Source organism: Branchiostoma belcheri, unplaced genomic scaffold (assembly GCF_001625305.1).
Source record: "Branchiostoma belcheri isolate BF01 breed outbred unplaced genomic scaffold, Haploidv18h27 scaffold1, whole genome shotgun sequence".
NCBI classification, from domain to species: domain Eukaryota; kingdom Metazoa; phylum Chordata; class Leptocardii; order Amphioxiformes; family Branchiostomatidae; genus Branchiostoma; species Branchiostoma belcheri.
The window spans coordinates 1,859,982-1,885,783 of record NW_017802379.1 but is presented as its reverse complement, the minus strand read 5'-3'; the positions used below and the strand labels follow the sequence as shown (position 1 = coordinate 1,885,783).

The 25,802-nt window shown below is 42.2% G+C and overlaps 2 protein-coding genes across 3 annotated transcripts; both read left to right on the top strand.

The window, feature by feature from the left end:
• Window positions 1-323: 323 nt before the first annotated feature.
• LOC109462445 (neuropeptide FF receptor 2-like) lies at window positions 324-12,474 on the top strand. The gene is made up of 7 exons (XM_019759004.1): window positions 324-407; window positions 8,809-9,147; window positions 9,509-9,608; window positions 9,886-10,055; window positions 10,411-10,583; window positions 11,014-11,361; window positions 12,170-12,474. The coding sequence occupies exons 2-7, from the start codon at window positions 8,811-8,813 to the stop codon at window positions 12,320-12,322; spliced, it is 1,281 nt and encodes a 426-aa protein (XP_019614563.1). The 5' UTR covers window positions 324-407; window positions 8,809-8,810; the 3' UTR covers window positions 12,323-12,474.
• A 2,454-nt stretch (window positions 12,475-14,928) lies between these two features.
• LOC109462304 (zinc finger CCHC domain-containing protein 24-like) lies at window positions 14,929-18,981 on the top strand. Of its 2 annotated transcripts, none has more exons than XM_019758845.1 (3): window positions 14,929-15,032; window positions 17,374-17,563; window positions 17,927-18,981. In XM_019758845.1, exons 2-3 carry the CDS (start codon window positions 17,393-17,395, stop codon window positions 18,041-18,043), a joined length of 288 nt encoding a protein of 95 aa, XP_019614404.1. In that variant the 5' UTR covers window positions 14,929-15,032; window positions 17,374-17,392; the 3' UTR covers window positions 18,044-18,981. The 2 variants fall into 2 exon arrangements, with proteins under 2 accessions (XP_019614404.1, XP_019614396.1); XM_019758837.1 differs by having other exon boundaries at window positions 17,366-17,563.
• The last annotated feature ends 6,821 nt before the right edge of the window (window positions 18,982-25,802 follow it).

Genomic DNA, 25,802 nt, shown 5'->3' with positions numbered 1-25,802 from the left:
TAAGACGAAACAACGCCATCTCAGGCTAACCTACAATGTATTGCCTATTGATGTGATAATACACAAATATCCTATTTCGTATCAGTGTGGAGTAAAACCATAACTTGCATTTTAAATACATATTGGAGATCGCTTGGTGTGTATTGTTTGGGTCTGTACACAGCATTTCTACGAGCCTTAATTTTTTTCAGAAAATTGGACCCTCCCCCCGCAGTATTTGCCTGGATGGCCTCGCCCATCTGCGTCAGAGCTGCGCTTCTGGGAAGACGAGGGAGAGTGAGTCGTGACATTCCAGCTGTTGTCTCATTCCCCGATCAGCAGAGGTGAGGAGAGGGGGACAGAGGGGCTGAGGAAGCCGGCCTGCGGCTCGACAGAACAGCGGTCCGGCCACAGACCGAGCGGTAAAGGTGCGTCTATGTACGGTGTAGTTCATCCTCCAGTATGAGCCACTTAGTGTACTGGTCACGGTGATGTCAAAACTACTGCCGGCATTGCTCGGTATATATCCAAATCATGATCATGAAGTCTAGATTGTACAAGCAGTGGCCTTAGACTGCCAAGGCTTCATTCCTTCAAACATTGTTAGATTTATTGCGATATTAGCAATGTTTTTCATGATTTATTATAGCGCGGAATATATTGCAGATATTCTGGGCAATAAAGGTTGCCTTGCACTGTTGCTTGAATGATGAAAACCGTTTCAGGACTGACATGTTATCGAAATGTACATCGGGTTTTTCATGATGGACGCTACTTCATTGTAAAATATTGAAAATTTTGTAATTACTTCAAATATTTTGTATGATAAATTCAAATTTTCTCCGTATGCAATGGTGAAAAGCCGTTCATGTGGTCGCATACAGATAGCTGAAACGCCGCGCGATAGTGTGCATTTTCCTCCTGAATATATGTCGCAGATAGGTACAATGTTATCGTCTGGAACCGTTTTGCGGATAGATCGTTGACAGTTGGAATGCCGGCCACGTTTCAACGTCGACGCCAGGGGCTCCTCATTAAAGCCTATCCGCACTAAGGCAACTTTACAGCCAATTCGTCGCCAATAAAATGTGGCGGTGATGTAAGCCCCACACCTCATACCTACACGCCAATCACTCCTCCTTCAGTTTTACCCCGTAAATCATACACAACATGCGGGTAAAGTGCTGCAATCGCCCGCGATCATTTAACAAACAGTCACGTACGTACAGCTTCCAACCCAGGGGTTTTTAATCTCACCTCCTGTAGAGCTACATGTTCAATTTGATCGATTCAGATTAGAACTCCTACTGTGAGATAATCCATCGACTTCCCGAGGCAAAGGGATCACGTTGTGTCAAGGGCATCCATGTCAAGTACATTCAGATCTTACAAATCGCAAATCTGCATATAAGGTAGGAAAGTACAGTTCTTGTAGCACGACCTCAAATTTGAAGACATTACCTGGATGATGATTCGGTAGCTACCTTCCTCTGATGTTGTGTTTTATGGCCCTGGTACCTCATCATGGCTTACCAATCTGATTAAACTATCCACGGAATATATCAGCATTCTTTGGGATAGGAAATGTTCGTAACAGTTGCAACTAGTCTTTGACATTTTTCTTGTGATGTTGATGACTCGACTTTACAGCGTCTGTGTGCGATAGTTCGTCCAGTGTTGGCATCTACGGTCGATAACTACATTCATCCTCCCATCGACACTGACAGACCCGACATAGATGTACAGCAGAACTGATTAAAAGACGCCCATGCCTGCAATCACAAGCAGATATTGCATGATATCTAAAATGTAATAATTTGGATCGTTTCAGGAATTAGAATATTGGAATTTCTTCTTCTTACCCAACCTGTAATGTAATGTTTTCCACCTGCTTCGAAGCTTGTCAGACATCTTCCTCAGGGGTTAAGAAAGGAAATATTTTGAAGAAAGGAAGCATTTTGATAAAATCCCTTATATATCACAGAGCAACAAGCCGTCCATATAAATATGCCAAATATGTACAGTTTAAAATATCAATGGACATTATGTAATTGTGAGTATAAATTTTTTATCACATGAATATTAATCCATGGATAATAAACGAAGAACGTGGGATGCTATTTCGAAAAAGACGATTTGCATATAAAACGTTTGCATCTCTGCCATTCTGAACCATACCCGCGCTACAAGTGGTGCATACATATTTCCATCAGTCGATAGAGTCATAGTTATATTGTACCGAGCTGAACGGTCCAAATGTCTGATAATGCACGACTGGTCGAACAGTCTGGTTCGATTTGTATGTTCGCTGGATAATTGGCTCCAAGTCCAGCATAAATTGATCGTCTGCGACAAGCGGGTTTTCCCTACTCGTGCCTGGACTGTGTAGTTTTAAAGCAAGACGTATAATCGGCTTATAGCATGTCTGGTTGTTACACTGCACCTCGTTTGTATCACTACACTTGTCTAGATACATATAAATTTACGTTTATATCATGCATACATATGCGCATACATATATATTACATAGATTGCTATTCTAAATCTAAAACTGAATTTCGTTCATTAATCTAGCCTAGATATTTTGTCAGTAGATTATTAGCTGCATCTAAAATACATGTGCACGATTTTGATATCATATAGTTTTGTTTTCAATATAATGCAACTTTTAAGTTTAGAGTAACGGCCGAGTTGAAAAAATAAACTTGACAGCGTCCGGTCCCCCAAAAGCTAGGATCGGCGTGTTTTCTTACGGTCGGTCTAGAAACTATAAAATTCAGGGCTAGGCCGGCATAAATTCCCTATTTCCCCACTCTATTTATACAATAGTATATGCAATAGATTGTCGATGGATGCGCTCAAGGTCGCTCAGAAGAAATGATGTTTTGATCATTAAGCTAACTCAGAGCTGTCGACGATGCAAATACTTTGGAATATAAATCAGTGACATCAGAAATCTGCTTTGTTCCGTCACATGATATACATAAATTTGTTTAAATGTTTTTTTTTTCTGAATTATAAGTTTTGTTTGATGGTGGAAAGTAATCGCGTACTGTATATTCATTACTGCATTATCATATTATTACTGTTCATATTATGACTCCTCGAGGGAAGAAACTTGAACAGTTACCCAGACAATGATATGAATGATGCTAAGGCATACGTACGTATTGCTATAGGCTAGAGTCAATAAAATCCCAAAATACGTAAGCACGTCGTCGTACGTTTGAGTCCCTACATTTGTATGATATGATCTGTATGAAGTGGCGCTATGGAACTTTCCATCCAAATGCTACTTTATGCACGGACCGTTTCGGCGCCCGGAGTTGATCCCGGACATTACGGTGTTCTCCTGGGATCTCTCAGTCATTTGGATGAAACGTGGCAAACGGCGCGTCTCGACTGTATCTCAGTCAGCTCAACCAATGTATCATACTCACCACTCGTTCCCTGTAAACGTTCACAAGGCCACGTTGATTTGATTACATGGATGACATCCACGCGCGCATGAAGTTTCGGACGTGATGAATGAAAACAACTTTTTTTGCCAAACTTTTTTTATTCGCTCTCGCACATTAGTTTTGTGGTTCCCAGAGGATGTCATCCATATAATCAAATCAACATGGCCTAATAGCGGTGCTGTACATTTATACATTGTGTACATAATTAGATCAAGGCCGGCATTGTTAATTTGATTTGTTGAAATTGCATGAATTAATATAAAACTCCGTCTACGATCGTGATAACTTGTCTGAAGGGCATGTCGATGAAGCATGAAATTAGAATATTCACTGTGATTTTTGTCACAAGTTAGAAAGGGAAGATACACTCATTGTCATGGCACTACGTCTTCTAATTGCTAATTGCAAGGTAACACGTAGAATGTATAGAGTTTTAACAGAAATGTTTTTTTAAAAACTGGCCTTGGCCAAGATGGAAATACATGGTTGGTTGACATGAGATTGATAATTGGGCACCTTAGTGACTAGAATTTGACTAATGCTAATAAGACAATTGTTAAGTATCATGAGCTCTTTCTGACGGAGAAACAATATATAATATAGCATATTAGCGGTTGTAAACAATCGCGTAACTCCATGTTACGTCAGTCTTTCCCTCCTGACATCTGCTTGGCTTTCATTCATATGGTAAATTGTGCCCGACACCCAATGTGATACTCAGCGTTCAGATCTATCTGGTGTTTATATGTACATTACTGAGGGTTTTCCTCAAATGCAGGGGCTAATCATTGAGTGTTCACGAAAGCATTGTCTTTGTCACATTAGAGATTATCCTTAATGGTTCGTATTCTCTTGTCTTACAAAGAAGCTCCTGTATCACCCATCAATCCCCTACCCGCACGGGGAGACCGACACTCGCCTGAATTATTGCATCCCATTCCGGATGAAAGGCCCGGCTGAATTCGGCGAAATGAAGCGCCCGTTCCCGGGATAAGACCTTTCCGGGAACGCGACCATCCCGTGCGTCACACTCGTGTCGATGGGCACTAAAGATAACTGCATATCTTCCCCACAGAACCTTAACAAGCCAGGTCTCGTCTTTATCACGGGTTAAAGTACGTAAAAGGGGTTCAATCTGCTACTGAAAGAGATGAGAGAATTCCTCCCCGTGCAAAAACAAGATCTGACTAGAGAGCGAAGTTAATGGAAAGTGGGCGGACCAGCACTCTAGGCGCCCGAGTCTGCTAAAGGATGGCTAATGAATGGATGTAAGAAGCCTTTCATTTGATTTACTGGACCCCTGTCATTTGGCTCGTACAATACGGTCTGTGGGATTGCATTTCCTGGTGACATTAAGTATTGATTTTACATTCCGGTAGAATGGAAAGGCCACAAGACCGTTCAGAGGAATCTTCAAGTGCCATATAGTCTGCTAAAACATTCCCATTGTATCAGATAGTGTAGAGATTACCATTTATGATTTATATTCTCCATCTCAGCTCACAAATATGCCTGGTGTAAATCTTATATAGAGACAAAAAAGATAAATTGAGGTCAAATTGAAATCACTCGACCGTTTGAGGATCCACAGCATCTTCAACACAGCATCTTCGTCAACTTGAGGACAAGGCACTAAGCGAAGGCAATGTGTTAGACATCTTGATTTTGTGTTACAGTAATATCTATAGCTAACACATTTTATTACGGCTTGAGTCAATTGTTGCCAGTGGTGTAATTACGTATACTTCCCATAGTCCTAAAGGGACTTCCCATAGCCCTAAAAGGGCTTCCCATAGTCCTAAAGGTGCTCTTGGGTTGATCAAATGAATAGTAATGCCTTAGGTGACAAAGTGTGCCAATTTCGGATATTTCTGATCCCCTGATTTACCTGATTAGATTTGGCAGCTTGTCGTGTCTGTCCTGGGAGGGTAATAAAATGGGAAGCGATCCTTCGCTATACGTCATCGCTCAGGTAGGAGCTACATAGCCGCCATTGACGTAGGTTCAGTTGTAGGTAGCATCTAAACCACCGAGTCAGGAGGTTCTATCCAACTCTCCAAACGATAGCGAGTCTGTTGGTTGTCATTCTATGCTCTTTTGGTTGTACCATTCGTGCTCTGCGGTAATTGGAATAATATCTAGTTACCCATCACTAAAACCTGTTACCGAATGTCCCCGTTTGGGGTTTTACGGCTTTTTATGCCTTTACCTTGGGGTAGTCAAAGAGTTACTACTAACACTGATGTGTTGTCCAGTTCGCTCAGCACATACAAGCTATCATCGTTACCACAGTTTTTACACACAGCTGACACCATTTCTTCAAACTCTCCTCCTTTGTTCTGATTACTGACTGATGACTGATGAGTGAAACATTAGGCAGCAGATGACTCTAGTTCTCTGTAGATAAACCCACGAGATCCCGTTTGCTGACGATACCTACATAATACGTACAGCAGCTCATTCGTAAGCAGCCAACAAACGACTGTCTTATATAAACTCCAGCGTACGTCAGCTAAGCCACAGGATTTCACACAACTCCATAAAACTGCTTCTGCAATTTCCGGTGAAGTTCGCCCAAGCCTATAACTCGGCAGACAGTGAAGGTCAGATGCACGCCACAGCCACAATACAAGATTAAAGCTCTCAAACTTTATTTGCAAATCTATGCCCGAAGGCTAATTGCATGGGAACACATGGGTACGACAGCGTTAAGAAATAACTAGGCTATAAATATGGTTTTGTCTTTTTGTATAATATCATTATTGGCATTATAGTATTATACATCATCATCATCATCATTCTAGTATTGCTGCAAACCAACCACTTCGATTTTAAGTAAACATAATTACGCTTTGAGTTGCTGACAGTTTATATATCTGTGATAGTCAACCAGATAAAAACTTCTTAATCCATTGCATATTAGTTGGCGTCCTCAGTTAATGAAAAAAGATTACTATGAATATTAGTTCTCAGATATGTAGCCACCGTTTCATGTGAAAAGAAGCGTTCTAATGAAAATTTTCAACAAGTGATGCTCCAGGCTAGACCGAAGTAATGCCGCAAGAACCTTCAGATGGTTTGAAGCCATTAAGAAAATCAGACATAGCCTCCGGCCGAAAAGACGTATCCATCCGGTTATTACATGAAACAGTGATACCGTTCAGTACTGCGGGAGGAAAGTCATCCAGGCGGCGTCCGTGTGCTGAAGGAATCTATACTGAGAAAATTGGCTGTGAGAAGGATTGGAGGTGAAAGTGGCTTGACGTGTCCCTGATGGCTGTTGAACATGCGGGGAGATTTGTCTGCGGATGCCGAGTTGTCTGAAGGACTTGGAGTGTCTTTTGTGCCAAGCGCCCGCTTCATTCCGCTTATCGTACTCAAGGTGCATCAATGAGACGCCGGGGAGAGTGACTTCTAGTAGCCTTGGAGTTGGTAATGGTCACCGTCTGAGTGTGTGAATGAGTGCTTTTTGTAGGGATACTGCAGAGGCGAGGCACTTCAGGGTGGATAGAAATAGACGTTTCCCGCCACAGTGTCTCAATGACCATTGATCCATGACCCTCTCCTGTTGCCCGGCGTTCTGCGACGTGTGAGCCGGAGCCGGAGAAAATGGAGCCGGAGACACCCTGTACCCTGGCGGGTCATGGTGATGTTTAGGACAGGTTCCGTGCGACAGAAGCTCCATCGCGCATGTGCTGGCTACATATTCATTCACATGGATGGCAGCCATGTCGTGAATACCCGATCAATGCCGTGCGATACGTGTATTCTGCTTATCATGCTCGTTTTGTTGCCTCCCCTGGAGTTATTGGAAATGAACACTATAATTGGAATTTATGTTGTGGTCGTTGGAGGCATAATAGTATATATTAGACATGTGAATGGTGTTAGGGCGTCAAAGCATAAATTCTATGACATGTACTCCTTAATACATAAAGATGTCACTGCCGTTGGTTTTAGGATATTATCAGGCATAAATTCTACGACATCTATTTTCTACAGTGTCGATACTACACTCATATGAACTGCACAGAAGTAGACAGAGTTTGCAATATGCATTGAGTAGAAAGATTTTTTTAAATTCATAAACACCGGGCCCTTTTATGTTCATGTGCTCAGATTAATTTTTGGCTGTTGTTTTTCTTGCTATTTCTGCACTGCGTGGTTCCTCATATTAAATTGGATTCATGAAGGATTTAATTTTAGTTGAGCTGTTAATTGCTTCATCAGTGTGAATAAACGTTCTTCAAACTCAATCCCCAGTCGTGAGCATCCTTTAATTATTGACTTCTACCAACAGAGATGAACTTTATTTCAAGCTGAGCCCAACTTCTCTTCATTGGGCAGCATCTATCACACTAGTAGTCACAGTTCATAAGTTTCGAGACGTCTCTGCCGAAAAAATAGATTGTAGTAATTTGTAAGGATTACTCAGCCAGAGTTGTTTTGACGAGTAATATAAAAACCTGCCTGATCGAATCACCGAGAGACCCGGCAGGGGCTGGGGAGGTAATGGGATTTTCTAGAACTCTTGGGTTTCTCATAATTTCTTCATACCGCCCGCTAAGGCGCTTCGCTCCGCTGGATTTAATTGCTGCAACGTCCGAAAAACACAACGGCTCGACCCGTGCCCACTTCCGTTTCATTGGGGAAATGTGAACTGACAGACGGTGAGCCGAGGGCGGCACTCCTACCGGAAACAATATTACATCTTAATGGTTCTACAAACCAAGAGCGCGGCGCAGTAATTATAGAGGGGCTTATGTGTTCCTAAGCCAGATGGAAAATTACCTTGCGGAAATTGAAACGGAGGTGCGGAATGTATATGTAGCACACGTAATATTTGATACTATATAGGGAATCAAGCGTAACAAGCCATCTTTCTCTCTCCATCTCTTTCATCCCTTTTCCTCGCTCTCTCCCCACCTCTGACTCGCCTTCTCCTAGACGTTACACTCTTTGCCCTTTTCTTCTCCATTCTTTCATCACATGTACATTTCAATGTTTTAAGTAAGATTATGTATTTAGCTTAGAAGTCTTGCACAGCTCTTTGTCTTATTGTACCTGTTACAATTAATTATTGCGTCTATTTTAAAGATCTTCCGGAAGATTGTCTTTGTAGACTAATGTTTATGAAGCTTATTGAGATATAAAGTATCCACGTTGTAATCTACCAGCAGATTCTATGGGGCAACGGGAGTCTATATTGGCCGCCTGTATCCATTGGCCTCCTGTAACCGCTGGCCGTGGGTGGAATAAGGCGGCCAATATAGACTCCCCTTGCTCCACAGAATCTGCTTGGTGGTTATCCACGTTACGTTGTGCAATGAAGTTTAACTTGACTGTCATACCGTTTTTTGTCCCCCAGAAATGGCGTGGAACGCTACTTCTGCGGCCATGCTCGATGCCTACGTGTACAACATGACCGACAACAACAACAACACCACCGCCGCCGTCGGCAACTGTGAAGACATGGTGGCGAACCCGAAGTACAAGCAGTCCCTGCCCATCGTGGTGCTGCTGATCGTGGTGTACGTCCTGGTCATCCTGGCCTGTCTCTGCGGGAACGGGCTGGTCTGTATCGTGGTGGCGAAGAACAGGAGCATGCGGACCGTCACCAACTACTTCATAGCGAACCTCGCCGTGACGGACCTGCTGGTGGGAGTGTTCTGTATGCCGATCACGCTCATAGACAACTTCCAAACAGGTGAGAGACTAAGACATAGTTTGCATCGATGATAGTATAATCTGTAAATATACCTCTGTGTTTGCCCAATCGAATCTAATATGTTTTAATCAACACTTTCATTCTAGCAGTATATATTTGCCGTTGATGCATAAAAATATATGTCAAATGAATTAAGCTTGAATTACAATTAAGAGAACATTGTTGCCATGCATATAAGATACAAATGTACTAGATAATATATGAATAATAAAAGATCAGGCTACCTGAGAAATTCGTCTCTTCGTGTTTAGCAAGACAATACTAAGTATTATTTGAAATATTTTTTTTTCTTAATTTTAATTCCATTTCCCGCATGTAACTTCGTTCTCTTCTCCGGCAGGTTGGGAGTTCGGTGCCCTGATGTGTAAGCTGTTGCCGACCGTACAGGGGATAGCGTACGGCGCCTCAGTCTTCACTCTGGTGGCCATTGCTGTGGACAGGTCAGATTATAGCATTTCCCACTGTACGTGCTTGTCGCACCAACTGTGTCAAACGCTAATCAAATCCCTTGCATTTTCTATGATTTGGCCCCGGCTTTCAAGTATTAGATGAAAATGCGCCTTTCTATATTTTCAAGTATTAAAGGACTGCTGTGCTCCGGACATTCAAACGTATATTGCACATAAAATAGCTTGCCGCTATCGCACTTAAAGACTAATGTTTACCAAAGACGATGACCCTGAATTTTTACTTGTCTGTTTATCTCTGTCCTGACAGATACCTAGCCGTGACAGCGCCGAATGACGGTAAACTGACGGGCATGTGCACTTTCTGCATCATCCTGGTCATCTGGCTGTCAGCCATCATCATCATGGCGCCCATCTCCTTCGCTACCAAATTCGACAAGAACGACAAGACCTGCTTCGAGTACTGGACCTTTCCTGATGGTAGGTGATAACAAATGACAATCTTTATTGCGATTTTTTCGTACAGGGCTACGTACACAAGTCTTTTGCTTTGTACAATGTAGATATGGGTTGGCATGCATGGCTTGGCTGTAACATCCATGATAGCCAATCCACCTATACTACTATCTGCAGGCTGCCATAAAAAAGCTAGCTTTTGTCGTTGTCCCAATCTTTCCCTCGTGGTTACTCAACTATGAAATTATCGGTGCCAGTAACACATACTTTGCTTCTGTCTACAATCTGAGAAAACTACATAGTAAGATATAAAGGCAGCTAGACCACAAAAATGGTATTGCCATGACTTTGGGTGCCATTTTACCTTGTATTCCCGCAGGACACCGCCTGTACACTCTGGCCCTGTTCGTGATGTGTTACCTGGCCCCGCTGGTCGCCATCACGTCCCTGTACATCCGCATCGCCGTGCGCCTGTACAACACCAGCGTCCGCTCCAGCGCACACTGCGGGGCCTGGGGCACCACCGGCGCCGCCAGTAAACTAGGATACAAGGTAGGGTCAATTTCCCATTCTCTGGGTAATATGTGACTTGGGCGGTTGGAGTAGCTTGTCTTCTGTGCAATCCAATAAAGTGGGTTCCAGTCTGGTGACTAAACTTGTGGTCATTGCAGCAAATACCCGAACGAACCCTTGAACTAGTCCCAGCTTCAAACAGACCTTTTGTTGGCTGCAAGACAGTATTAAATAGGAAAGGCAGTATCCATTGGTGTAATAAAAAGAGCAGTACAAGAAAGAAAGTCCGAAAAAACACCTAAAAAACGTCACGAATAAGCCGACGCCTAAACCTCTGCCTAAAACTAAATTTTCACTACCTTTTTTCTGTCAAAAAATGGTTTGTTACTTCTTCTTATATTATTTTGCTGTCGTCAACCAGTCCTTTGTCAGACATGGCAATTTAACCCTAAATTCCCTTGACCTCCAGGTTCGCGTGTTCAAGATGCTGGTGGTGGTCGTGGTCATCTTCACCCTCCTGCACCTGCCCCTGCACACCGTTACCTTCCTGGCCGACTACGGCGACCTCAGCTGCCCCGTCAAGGAGTCCATCTTCAAGTACGGCTACCCCATCGCTCATTGGCTGGCCTTCGTCAACAGCTGCGTCAATCCGATCGTCTACGGCTGCATGAACCGGAACTTCCGCAAGGGGTTCGCGTCTGCGTTCCGCCGGGCCGGCCTACCGTGCTGCACGTTCCGCAGGATGAACAACCTCCGCAACACCTCCGACAAGAGACGCCGCTCCACCAACCGCACCACGCCCAACGCCGAGAACCATGTGAGCATTCTTCATTCATACAATGGTCAACATAGCAGCAGTACATAAACAAAGAAAATTATGGACTGCTTAATTGTATTGACCTTACATGTACATAAAAAAAAAAACTTACAGATTCACGACACCGACATATACAACACATAAAGACTAAGCAATTGACTGTTGTAGAGTCTGATTGTGTGGTGCAGAAACGAACTCTCCAGTCTGGAAGTTCTTGCCGCATTCCTCCCTCATTCGTTACGACCTTCCTGTGCTCCTGTGCCTTATCCAAAGCATGAACATTTTTTATTCAGAATCTCAGTCTTGTCCTTGTTTTTGTAGCATTATAGAAGACTAATGACTCTAGCAAGCACACTAGCCCTCTTCCCTCAAGCATGTCCAAAATAGTTTTAACTCCACTGGAAGTGCAGCGGCCAATAACAATCATCTTTATTTGTATGCGCGTTGACATTCTTCTGTTGTTCCCTCGAAAAACCTTGAGCTCTGCACCCTCACCTCTTCGCTTCGCTTCTCACGCAATCTTGCTATAGAGCAAGTACCGTGCACCGCCTTCTCAACAAATACTGCCGAATAACCATATTTAGTCATAGCTGGTATGGCGGTCTTGTTGTGAAGGATGTTGGGGCAGAATCTAAAGGTCCTGAGTCCCAAGCACCTTAAAGAACCACCCCATCACACACATGATGAAAAGTCCTTCCTGTAGTGAGAGAAGAAACTGTTGAAAGGTTTCTAAGCTACGTAATTCTAACCTACATATGTTCAATGTGTAACCTACTGAATTCTTTCACTGTTTTATCATTATTTCAAGGAGGATCCAGCAAAGCTGAAGGGATCCCCGGACACAGGCGAGATCGAGCTAGTTGCAGTTCCCAACGATGTCACGAGGCGGCACAACAGTCACAGGTGCACGGGCACCACCGAGCCAACTGTTGGGGTCGTCAGCTGGATCAGTCAGGTGTAAAAGGTTTTACACTTGCATTGATTACAGCCCTTTATTGTGAAAAGAGGGGATAACAGCACGAGTTTGAAAAAAAATGGTTATGTAGGTGGCCAGGTGGTATTGTGGTTAGGGTTGTTGACTCAGAATCGGAAGGTTCTGGGTTTGAATCCCTGGCAAGCCCAAGTGTTGTGTCCTTGAGAAATGTGATTGACACCTATTTGCCCACTCGGCTCAGGTGAAGATGAGCCTAGTTTAGGGACATCCTCTTGGATGGGACGTAAACCTGAAGGTCCCGTGTTTGAGGAGAACCACACCTCAAGCACGTTAAAGAACCCACCACGCCACCAAGAAAGAAGTAGGGGTTATTTTCTGGTGGGTGTGCCAGCGACAAATGCAGTAAATTTCCATGAATGAATAATCAAATCGTTGTGGTGGAAAAGGTTTCCCAAAGCTGTGTATTATATAGCTTCTACCCCTGGAAGACGTTTGACCATTATTGCAAAATAGAAACGAAAGAGCAGGCACACGAGTTCGTTCGGATGGAGAATCATGTACAGACGTTTCCACCCAGAATATTACCTACAACAGGACCAAACCAAGCCCCACATGCAGGCTGTGGGTAGATTTTCTGTGCTCTTATAATCTTGTCGCTTTCACTCGCTTACACTCCCTTCCAATAAAAGCTGCGATCGCTGACCAACCCATAAAATGGCAGATCGCTCTATGAATTGCTTACATCAATAACTCAGCCACACAAATCCACTTTGGGTCACTCAACGGTCACTCGGTGATCGCCTTGTATAATTGAAAGAGGGCCTTTAACAGCCCAACTGTACATAGCTGCAGACTATTTATTCATGAAGAAGTGGCTTACAACATGTATATTTGATGTCGATAGGATTCAAATGTTTCTTCTTAATGAAACATAAATCCATGAATGATTGATTCAATTGTGATTTTGTACAGTTTGATTATGATGTAGAGTGTATATTGGTGATTAAATTGATACTATAGAGAGATTTATGCTGCACTATCTGTATATAAAGCTAGTACCGCGAGGCTGTAGAAGAGTATAAAATGCCGTGTATTGAAGAAATGAAGCCAGGATTAAATGTTAAGTGTGGTGTCAGCTATATTGTTATTGAACAACGAAATATTGTGAAAGGAGGCAAGACGGCCATTTTATCTGAATTGTAAAGGAAGTAACAGGAATTCTCAGCAGATATTCTCAGCAGATATTATAAGTGCCAAGCGTGTGTTTGTACAGATGACTTAATGTTTAGATTTTCATTGTCTTCTCCGATTTGTTGTTATTGTTGGTAAGTCCGAAATTTCAGGGTAATGCGTTGTACAACGAAACAGCAATGGAAACACTTGGAACTACAAAAGATTTCAATGCGTAAGATTTTGTCATGCCTTGAAATAGAATGCATAATTATTTAAAACGAGTAAGAATTTGGCATGTCTTGATATAGAATGTATACTTATCTAGATGTTCAAACTATTTATTCAGAAATATCTATATAAATTAAATACTATATGTTGTTATGATCGTTACATTGCTGTTGAGTGTATGGAAAATAACTATTGTTAGATACCAAGTTGAATGAATTGAATAGAAAGCGTTTGGATGTGAGACAAGGCAAGGGATGTAGGCATGTGGACATAGAAGGGCATACTAAGAATTATGAATTGCTTTGTTATTGATTGATTGTCGATACGATCCAGCTGTGTGTACATATGTGATGAAAGTTCATTGATCTTGATAGCGATGTACTTTATGCTGATGCCGCTAGGGGTCGTCCTTAGATAGGTCTACAGCACCTCGATGTGTTTACGGCTTTGAAAACTTGACAGCAAAGGAGCAACTAATTCAAAATGTATATACGTACTACGAGTATATGTACTCCATAAGGTGAAAGGGGAAAATTTAAGTACCGTAAGATGTCACGGGCTCCCGATGGATGCTTTTAGCTAAAGGTATAAACTTTTACAGGAGAATTGAAAAAAAAAGTAAATTAAATATGTCTTGTTTCCGGTTTGAACTCAGTGGCATTGTTGAAAACCGGCAATTAAATCGTGTATGTTTGCATTTTTCTCCTGTTTTCTCGTTCTTTCATTGGGTTAGATTGAGTGGAGTAACTTGGAAATGGAAAGAAGTAAACATGCACTCGTTTGTCAACAAATGTAGCCTCCTAGCGATAGTCAGGACCAACAATGGGAGTATACCTTACGAAACTACATTGAAAGTCATGAATAGCCTACCGAACTGGTTTCTATATGACGAGTAGACGCCATCGACACTATGAAACTAGGCGATACTATGAAAGTCGGTGACTTTATGAAATAGTAGGCGACACTGTGAAACTTGTGGTGACACTACGAAACTCTGGGAAAGACTATGAAACAATAGATGATATCATGATACTATGAAACTAAAAGTATTGAGTCTTGCATTACATGCCTTAAAGGCGTGTACTTGGGCGTATACCGTGGGCATTCAAAGGCTGTTTACAGTCTCTATTGTGACGTATTCCGAAACCAACAAGTCGACAAATGCGCATGTGCATAATGACGTTATGAAACTATGGGCAGAATATTTCCAGAAGATTCGAACAGACGTTTCCTACACCTGAGGGCTGAGAACACAGACTTTCTGAAGCTCCTGTAGTCAGCTGTGGCTTAGTAGACAATATCTTCTCTAAAAGTCAAGAAATTGCAGATTAAGAAGGTAAGAATTCAACAGAATTATAGTACGTGCTTTGTACTTGCACACGGCTGTTATGTTAGGCTGGCGCAAATATGGCTGGGCACTACACTATTGACTTTACATTCACGCTGTTGACTTCATGTTCAATACAAATGGCCAAAATGGCTCTAGAGGTACGTATACTCGACGTTATGTTCATTTTATCATTGAAGTCCCATAGCAGAGAATACATATGCCGGGAGGGTTTTAATTAACATTTAGACAATTACAAAGACAAAGAATTGAGTGTTGTGAATACTTTATCTGTTAGAAGAACGTGTACATCAGTCAAATAGATAACTATATTTTTGGACGGACCTGTATGCCAGTCAAATAGAGCTAGAAGCCCGGCCTTAGTGCCTTCGATGTATGTTTGTGTTGGTAGCACGATTCGTAAAATTGGCACCCCGGAAGTGTTGTGAGTATCGTTGGCACCATGGCATTAATAATTCAATGTCTAGTATTGTCTACCATTGTTACTGTCAGACATTGGACTTTATCGTAGTCAACTAACGACATATATATTATGATCGTCCCATGTTTACACTTCGTTTGTTTGCAAACACGGCGGTCAGTTTCTAGGGTAAAGTTTCCATTCTAAAGGAGGGTATCAGGTTACCGGGGTTCCGCGCGCGTCTCAACGGTTACAAATAATGAACAGTTTCACATGGTCTGTCTTGTCCAAATGTGATAAAACCCGCCTCAAATGTTACTGTTTTTTTTATTACCTTCGCCAAGAAGGTTATGTTTTCAGTAGCGTTTGTCCGTCTGTCTGTCTGTCTGTCTGTCTGTGAACAGCATAACTCAAGAAGCTTAATATGCATTGTCATGAAACTTGGTAGGTGGGTAGGTCTTGATGAGAGCTAGAAATGATTAGATTTTGAGCCCCCTGGCGGCTTTCCTAGGTACTGCAGCAGAACTTCCGGTTTTGATATCTCGCGATCTGGACATACTAAGGTCACCAATGTTTGGTGGTAGATAGCTCTTGGGGTAGGGAAGAAGTGACATGAGTTTGGACCCCCTAGCGGCTTGTTGTGGAACTGCAGGAGCATTTGTTGAAAAATGTTTGAAGAAGGATAACTCAAGAACCAGTCGGCGGATTGTCGTGATTTTTGGTGTGTAGGTAGCTGAAGTGATGCTTGACATAATCAATGACAATTATGCAAATCAGGAGCTAATTTGCATAATTAATGAGGAAATTCTATAAATCTGTTTTGCTCGATAATAGGACTATGAAACACTTGTGACATGTAATTGAGAACGAAAAAAAAATCCGAGGATATATATTATGTAAATGAAGACCTAATTTGCATAATTAGGGAATTTTTCATAATTTCATAGTTGTAACTGCTGGGAATTTCATACTTGCCACATTTGGAAGTTAAGTGAAGGCAAACATCAATAAATATAATTTATTCAAATCATTACCTCATTTGCATAATTTATGAGCAAGTCCTATAATAGCCTATAATAGCCTTATCTTCCTTATAGGAAGATAAGGCTGTCATTGGGTGGAGAATATGATCAACTGATACAATCCATGCAAATGAGGCTCTTACTTGCAAAATCAATTATTGAAATTGTATGATTCGTCACCCGCAAGGGTTAACATAATTTGGCGAAGGTATGAGATCGTGGAACTCTTGTTTTTTATTTTTTTATTTTTTTTTTTATTCCAACATGTAATCACCAGACGTGGTGACGACACACTCAAGTTTTTTCAACTTATATTAATGCCGCCACCAACACAGGGGACAAATACATGACATGACAATACTCCCTGAGCTGAGTGAGGAAAGTCGTGTAAAGTGCCTTTCCCAAGGGCACAAGATCGGTGGCATGTCAGGACTCGAACCCTGGACTCTAAGTTCCGAGTCGCGCACTCTGCCACTACGCCACACGACCCCCCTTTGTTACAGTTTATTACAGCACTAAAATGCGTGTGAAATTACTCTCAAAGCCCGTAGAATGCTTATTGTAGAGCAATCGATATTCACCAAATAACTGATATAAAGCCTATAAATAGGCTTCTGAATTCTGCTGCTCAGGAGAGACCTCTAGCGATCTTATTATGACGTACAAGACTATTCAAAGCGGTACAAGCAATGTCAGTGGCTAGCAGCTATAATCCTACTACGAACATAAACATACATCGAAGGTACCAAGTGCTTCTAGCTCTATTTGACTAATGTACACGTCCTTCTAACCGATAAAGTATTCACAACACTCAATTATTTGTCCTTGTCTAATGTCAATGGTCTGTCCATGATAAATACATTGAGACAAACTTAAAGAATCAATATTTTCAACCATACATCTACAGTTCCTGCATACATTGAAAAATGGCCAGCAAGGGTGGAGGAAAAGGCCTGACGCCGTACCAGGGAAACCGGCGATGTTTCGGCGAGTTTAGCTGTCCGCAGTGTGACAGGACCTGGGTGTCTGCCAACAGCTGGGCGGACATGGGACAGCAGTGTCAGGACTGCAAGATTAACGTGTACCCGCACACACAGGTAAGGCATGGGGCAGCAATGTCCAACCTGCTACTGTACCCACGCATACACACAGGTAGGGCGTGGAACAGCAGTGTCAGTGCTGCAAGATTAACGTGTACAGGCACACACAGGTAGGACAGCAGTGTGTACCCATACACGGGTAGGACACACAAAATTAGTGTCAAACAAAATCAGTGAATACACTAGTTGCGAAACCATGTTTTTTGGTGACCAATTAATTACCGTGAAGCCTCGTTAATATATTTTTGTGCGTAGCTGTGTTTGTGTGTATGGTACCGGACACTTGGTCCATGTATCGTGGTGAACTATTTTTTTTATTCATTACAACCTTTCAATCTAATCTTAGCACTTCTTTCCTAGCGTAAACTGGAGAAGCCAGAGGGCCTGGACGGCGTGATCGATACCCAGAAGCACCACCCGCAGCACCTCTGTGAGAAGTGCAAGAAGCTTGGACGCTACTGCCGAGACCGCTACTAACTGCAGTTTGGAACAAATAAGCTAGAGGGACAACTTCGCTTAGTCCCACGCTTTGTGCATATACAAAATGTAGTATTATTACATTGTTGGACTGAATCACAGTCATATTTGCCAGTACACTGCAATTGATTGAAATAGCGTGACTCTGTAAAACTATACTATGCTACTATACTATGAAACTATAGGTGACAACGAAACTATATATGGTTGACACTATGAAACTATGGGTGACAGTGAAACTATAGGTGTCACAATGAAACTATAGGTGACACTGTGAAACTATGGGTGACACTGTGAAACTATGGGGGACACTATAAAACTATAAGGGACACTATGAAACTAAAGCCACTATGAAACTATTGGAAAAACTATGAAACTACAGGTGACACTATGCAAAATAGGAGACTTTATGAAACAATTATATTTGATACTATGCATGAAACTAATATTTAAAGTACTTAGAGTCTTTCATTGCCAAACAATAAGGGTGTGTCTGTATGTAGGCGTACATGTATACTGGGGATACTCAGGGGCTGCTAACAGTTTATGTCCTGACGTATGGCGAAATCTTTAAATCAGAAATGCAGAATATTCCCAAAACATTTGACAACAGAAGATCCCACGACCGAGGTTCAATCAGACAGGAAATCTGGAGCTCCTATAGTCAGCTGTGATTTGGCAACCGTTATCATCCATTAATGCTGAGAAATTGGAGATTAAGTAGGTTATCATTTTTAAAAGCACTGTACGTATCTGCACAGGATTATTGTGTTAACTTTATAGAAATTCGAAATCGGAATGCCATTATAATCCACATATTTCGTCCTTGCATCGCTGCCGGAAAGGGTCAAATGTAAATACTATTTCCGAGAACATCTCAAGGTCGAGGTAAATAACAGGCTTACTTCGGAGCGCAACCTTGCTATCCACACTCGACCTCCGCGACTTCACAAGAACGTATTTGCATGTTTACGTAACACGCGGTACTCGTTCTTTTGGAGGAATGCTTCCTTATCCGAAACACGGGAATAAAGTTTGGACTTCAAATCAAAGTGCACATATTTGTCGACTTTTTTTTCATTCCTGCATCGCTGCAAGAAAGAATGAATCATTATGGTACATATTACTACTTGAAACGTCCCAGGAGCATGAGAAAATGACCTATGTGCCCCAATTTGTGTACGATACCGCCTACTCTGTATTAGAGTGGAATCACCATGATTGAACCTTGTTGGCTCTTATGACTTGAGAGATCCCCTTAAGTGCGTAACCTTGCCACTCACACGCGATCTTTACCTTGCTTTTTTGCAAGGTATTACTTACAAAAATGAAACAAAGGAGTGCGCTTTTGTGAAGTTTCATGTGTAATGGATACCATTGAAAATTGCAGCACTATGGAAAAGTACCTTGTAACTCCTATTCATTCTCGTTTTTCAAACATGGGAGACATGTCGTTTGTGCTACACGTACAGTCATGATAAATCAATCCGCCGAACTCCTACAAGACTGAATGAATCATACAGACCTGGCCAGAATAGAGACAACTATAAAGTTATAAGCTTATAGATCATCTAGTCAGACACTCGAAGGCCTACAAAGCGTCTACAATACACGTAAAGAAAAGCTCTAAAAGGAGGTTACATATGACATCTGTACTTGATTCTCAAAGGCATTTTAACACAAGCTTGTGCACAAGTCCGGGTCAATATTCTGTCAAAGTTTCTCCTTCTATTAATACGGCGGATAAGTAATTAAGATGTTTCTTTCTAGATTTCAGACTTGTCATACGTCTTAACAACCTGTATGACTCCTCTAACAAAGATCCTTCTCCCTCAGGTTAAGTAAGGAGGCGCCATGGGCGAGATTGATGGCACTCTATAAAAATGAAGCCAAGAAAACGAAGATGCTTGTCAAGACTTACGACTTAAGAAGCTTTAGGCTTGCTTCCATTCCTTTTACGCTATTGCTAGCAATTGCCTATCGTCTGTGTCATGAAGATGTCAAGAAGGTAGGTGAAAGGTGTGAAGGAAGAGTCTCTAGCGACGTCAGAATTGCGTCAAACACATCAAGAACGGCACTGCGTCGCAATCTGGCTTTTTAGTCTATTTGGAGGCGATAGAGGAGTCATACACACCCTGATGGTCTTGATAATAAGAACAAGCCTTTTTTTGCTGCAACTTTTACTGAAGCAGTATATACGCTGTTATAATTACAACCTTTGCAATATTAATCAATAAAACAGCTAGGCTTTTTAAAAAGGCTTAAGATCACTCAAGCTGTCAAACTGATAGCTATAGAGGCAATATGAACTGATTAAGTCATGTTAATTTGACGTGGCGACGATAACCCCTGTCTCTGTCTGACAACTGCGCATCCGCAATGTCTTATCAGGCAACTATCATGCAGACAATCTACACTGTTAAGACGATCTCGACGTTTCCTCGACAAGGCATAAGTAGATAGATCATGCTTACATCAGTGCCGTTTCGATGTGCACCAAAGACTTTGATGAGTGAGCCAACTCTTGAAGCCATGCCACGACTCTGGTTTCCCAACAAACAACACGAGGTGCGGCTAAACCTCAATCGTACATAAGAAGAGAAGGCAAAAGAAAGCGGCATCAATATTTATAGTTTGACCTTTGGCTCCAGTTTGCTTTCAAATAGCTCGTTTCGCGATAATTCGCATCCTGTACAAGAGAACTTTAAAGTAGTTTTGATGCCTTTGATACTGTAGCTATCAAAGGGATATCAAGTAACGTTTCTCCAGTGGCAGACAGATTATCCCGGACGTATTTCTTACAGAACACAGACGGTAGACAGATCATCATGACCCCGGGTTAGGATCAATGCTATGTTATTATATCGGGTACAGGTTAATTGTAGGGATCGGCATCCCTAGTTTTACCTTTGACTCCATTTGGCTTTCAAATAACTCATTTGTGACCTTGTACATCAGTGCTATACAGTAGTTCTGATGCCTTTGATAGCTATCACAGAAATGTCAATAAGGGAAATGTTTTCCGGGAGCAAAGATCACGTCCCTTATGTGTTTCATACACACAGCGAGTACAGACGGTAGTTTGATGTTATGGCCCCAAGTTATGATCAATGTTGGGTTACAGTGGGTTACAGGTTGATTGTCCGAAGTTGTATCTGATCATGAAGTCACTATTTTTGGAAAACTTTTCCCTACCGTGGTAGTCACGTATCGTATAACTTTAAGAAAGAGTAACCATGCGCATGTCTTAAACGGTCAAGAAGGTGCATCTGATTTTCATTCATAACACGGCAGGTCTTTAATAACTTTGCTCAAACAAAATGCATAAATGTCATCTCTTTACTTAGTTTTCGTACTTTCAGTTTTGTACCACTCACAATGACTAAGCGCTAGACCTTTAAGCCCCTGTCACACATTCACGAACTTCCCCCGAATTCGTCCCCGAACACTAGCCGAGCAGGTCGGCTGATGTTCAGGACCAGATTTAGGTCACGCCTACCTTTCGTATATGAATCAAAACGAATTTGAGTTAAGTTTGAGCCAAAATTGATCCCTGAACACGCCCGGAACACTGCTGACTTACTCCAGGAATGGTGTTTTACTGACTTACGGTCGAAACCCAGCCAATCATGACCTCCTGAACGCCTCACGAATGTTTTAAACTTTTTGAAACATTCGGCTGGCGCAGCCGAACTGTAGCCGAATTCGCCGAGCGCCAGCCGACCCGCTCCTAACCATGGTTGGCGGACGTTGGGCTAGCGTTTGGGTGGCCAAATTCGTGAATGTGTGACAGGGGCTTTATCGGCAGTAAACAAATGGCCAAATTCAAAATTCAACCTTCACAGCGACCACAATCAACTTCCACCAGTAAATACACTTTGCCATATCGATAATTTCTTACTAATACCCCATAAAGCAGCACTATAATATCGTTCAAATAGTTGCTAACTTATTTCTCCTCACGAAATGTTAACGTTAGCAGTATAAAGTACCTGGCCAAATGCCACACTGTTTCCTCAGTGGAGGCCTCAAGGTGCAAGGCTTTGAAAAGTGGTAATGGATGGCGAAAAGTTTTCGTATCAACCACAATATCTCGGGTGTACCTAAGGCCACACCGATTCAATTTTATGGAAGACCCCCAAACTAGTGCGCGCGGACGAATAAAAAAAAATTCCGGCCAAAAATAAAAATTCTACTAAACCACAGGAAAACAAAGCTAGTATTGTGAATTTACGGCAGTACATAGCGACATATACGACAAGCGCTAGCCGGCAGATGCTGGCTTTTTGCGGAATTTATGAATCGACACTGTACGTATGTACTGAGTTCTTGAGGCGTGCAGCTTCGGCAGCCTGGGTGCCGTCCTCCAGAGTTATCACAGGCTCCGTATTGTCACTAGCTACCATGGACTACCCAGGCCTAGAGCCAGGCCAGAGCCTCGGAGGACGTAATCTTTTTTTTTTTTTGAGAACAGGCGAAAATTAATGCGCACGCGGATGTCATCCATAAAATAAAATCCATGTGGCCTACGAGACGATTGCAGCTGAGTAAAGCATCCATTACTTCAAATGGCAGAGCTGAAAACAGATCGTGACGGGAAAGGCGTTTGGTTTATTCACCGTCTCGTTATCACAGTCTGCAGTCTGTCTCAGGAAGAATGAAAAATCTATGTCGTTGGGGAGAATTTTTCATCTTGTAATATCCAACTGCAGATAGGGTTAAATGTGGTATTACCCATCCCTCATCTTCCATGCTTAGGTTCAGGTCAAAGAATTGCGGTTGGAAGGAAGTAAAGAAACATGTGTGGTGACTTATGATAGCAAGTTTTATAGTAAATTGCACTACTACAGTTTGCGCACCGTTTGCAGCAGATACGACGTTGGTATCACCTCACTGTACTATTTTTCATACGAATTTTCACATGTTTGTAACTCCTGTGTGGACAACCGAATAACATCGGGGATGAGGTGACCAACAATAACAAGTAAGGTAATTTTCTTGTGCATAGTTCAATCTGAATTATATTCCCACCAGACTTTCTGTACAGCCGTAAACCACTGCATATCTGGGTTTTGTTTTCTGATCTGAAGACGAGATTCTCATTGGACGTTTTGGTGATACTCTGCAGACGAATTGCGATCTCTACAATCATTGTCGTGTTTGAAGGTGGTAATGGCATCATTAACTGATTGGTCCCTGCCAAACGGAAAATTCTTTACTGTTGGAGATGTAGAAGTGCTGAAACTACGAGTCAAGACATCAAGAGAAACAAGGCGCTTCCAGTAAGTGGGTGAGTGCGTCATACGCTCTTTGACCAAACCAAAAGACATTGATCGATGAAACTTCTTAGCTGTTTCTGCCACGTTGTTATTACCATAAAAAACATAGCATTTTCGGCAACTTTGCTTTTCAGCAGATGTTGTTACACTGTAAGAAAGATACATGTACCAAATTGATATCTTATACCTCTCAACAATCGGTCTGAGAATAGCAATTCGCTTCGGCTACGAAACTTGCCCTACTGATCATGATTACCGGGCAGACAGTAGTAGGCGTGACCGCGTGATATTCGGCATCTTGTCTCTAGTTTGCCAAGTTTGACAGAATTTGCCAACCAAGTAAGTAGTGCGAGCAACTTTCAGATGCGTCATTCAGTCATAGGCACGTAGTAACCTTTCACGGAAAATAACTTATCCAAAACACTGTGTATCACTGTGCAATATGAACGTTTGCTGCATTGGATTTATCCTACCTGTTAAAGGTTATAGTTTCAGAAATAGACTATCCCGAGTACCTCATTAGTAGTAAGTAATAATAAGGAGAACTTATAACATCTGTGACCAGAGTAAGCATTTCTATTTTGACCTTTCTTGTTTCCAATTAGCAACAAAACAAGTGAAGCCGCAGTGGCTGTCAGGATCAGCTGGTATGCCCTAACGCATGTGTTATTAGATGGGTTTAACATTATAGTATCATGTCAAATTTGACAGATGTCCTTTTTGGCATAACGTATCTGTAGTGTCCACCTTTATACTCCACCGAACCCACGACTTACCTGCCAACCACTCCCCAACTAATAATTGATCTCCAAGCAGATCATGCGGTGGCAAGGCAGTATCCGTTGGCCAGAGGGGTGTCCACCGAAGCTAATGGACACTTCTCTGGTCTATGGATACTGCCTTGTGACCGTGTGGTCTGCTTGGAGATTGCTTACAATAAGGCCGATATCGATGCTGAGTTGGGAGTAGCCTGAAGTCAACCCTAGCCTATTCTAGCTCCACTTCGCTCCTCCTGGCATTTAAGAGAGAAGTGAATTTCCCGACGTTTATTTTTCAAAATCTATAGTCGGTGTGTGCAGACGTCTCATGAAGACTCTAGGTACTAGGTATGACAATTCTCAACCACAATGCCCCTGCTAGTAAGGGTTCATGACTATAATCCTCCCAACCATGGTCTGGCGAAGTTCCGGACACCATGGTCAGCGATGTGTGACAGGGGCTTTAATCAGCCACTTTTGGCAGGTGTTGTTCACTTCGGTAGAGTGCAGATAGAGTCTAATGGACCAATGTTTGGCAGCGTGGCCCAGTTTTGATTTTCATGACTTGCAATAAGCAACTCTGCCAATACGTCAACGCCATTCACACGCGCCAACTTTACTTTTCAAGAAAAGTTTTCGATATATCTCAGGCGTCCTAGATCGTAGAATGGCGTTGCCGTAGATATCAACTCACTGTTGACAGGATTTCAGGAATCATATAAGTGTTAATAGAATGCTGACCCTGACTGCAAGTGCTTCTCTCGTAGGCCATGGTTTGGCAGTGTGCCACAAATCTACCTTAGATTCGCTGCGTCATCAACCACGCTATTCTGTATCAGCATTGAATGCTTGAAAAGAACAAGTACTAGTGTGTGGCAACTTTGCTTTTCATCAGAATGATGTTATACCGTACGCACAATAAATCATACACACCCCATCAGCATACTTCTGTTCTGAACCAGGTGACAGCCGCGGGTAACCTCATTCTTCGTGAATACAAGTTTCAAGATTTATAGCTTTCACCGTAAGTGTCTCCTATAGGCACCAGTTATTTTTTATGGTTTATGTGTTGTTTGGAACGCACATAAATATATACCGGATATCACTCCCATGATTCTATGAAACGATGGAATATTGGTGTATAAAATCATTTAGAGTCGCATATCTCACTATTATTGCAACAATACACATGTAGGTCACAATTACTTTACGTTTGGGGCCACATTGTTACTAGCAGCAGCAACTAGCTTCAGTGCACAGTAAACCTGTCTTGATTGCTCTGATGAAGATGACAGACGGTCATCGAAAGATGTAGTCGGGGACTTTGCTATTCTAGCATTTATTTTAGAGTGTATGGTTGCACTGGTCATTCATGTGTTAATTTACAGTTCCATCAAGCACAAAGCACCCGTTCATTTTTCAGGCATCAATGAATCCCTTGTACGCACTGGTGTAAGGAGCGTGCATTAAGCAATCCATCATCAAGCCAAACTTGTACAGATAAAGTTGAGGACTCTGTGAGTGCATGTTGACAGCAATGCTATACAATTTCCAGGGATAAAACTTCTCGCGATGCTGCCGATGCCAAATTCCAAGAACTGCCGCATAGATACAAGCAATAGAGTCATTCCTTAAGACGACACATCATGTCCTAAGTGGATAGTTGAAGGATGAGTAAAAGAAGAAATGCTCCATCACGGTGACATGTGTGAGACTAAAGCC

What these genes read in the sequence shown, in the direction of transcription:
- LOC109462304 (XM_019758845.1), top strand. Translation starts at nt 17,393, where the DNA reads ATGGCCAGCAAGGGTGGAGGAAAAGGCCTGACGCCGTACCAGGGAAAC. An exon ending in ACGTGTACCCGCACACACAG is followed by an intron (nt 17,564 to 17,926) that starts GTAAGGCATGGG and finishes CTTCTTTCCTAG; the next exon opens with CGTAAACTGGAGAAGCCAGA.
- LOC109462445 (XM_019759004.1), top strand. Translation starts at nt 8,811, where the DNA reads ATGGCGTGGAACGCTACTTCTGCGGCCATGCTCGATGCCTACGTGTAC. An exon ending in GTACTGGACCTTTCCTGATG is followed by an intron (nt 10,056 to 10,410) that starts GTAGGTGATAAC and finishes GTATTCCCGCAG; the next exon opens with GACACCGCCTGTACACTCTG. An exon ending in CGCCCAACGCCGAGAACCAT is followed by an intron (nt 11,362 to 12,169) that starts GTGAGCATTCTT and finishes CATTATTTCAAG; the next exon opens with GAGGATCCAGCAAAGCTGAA.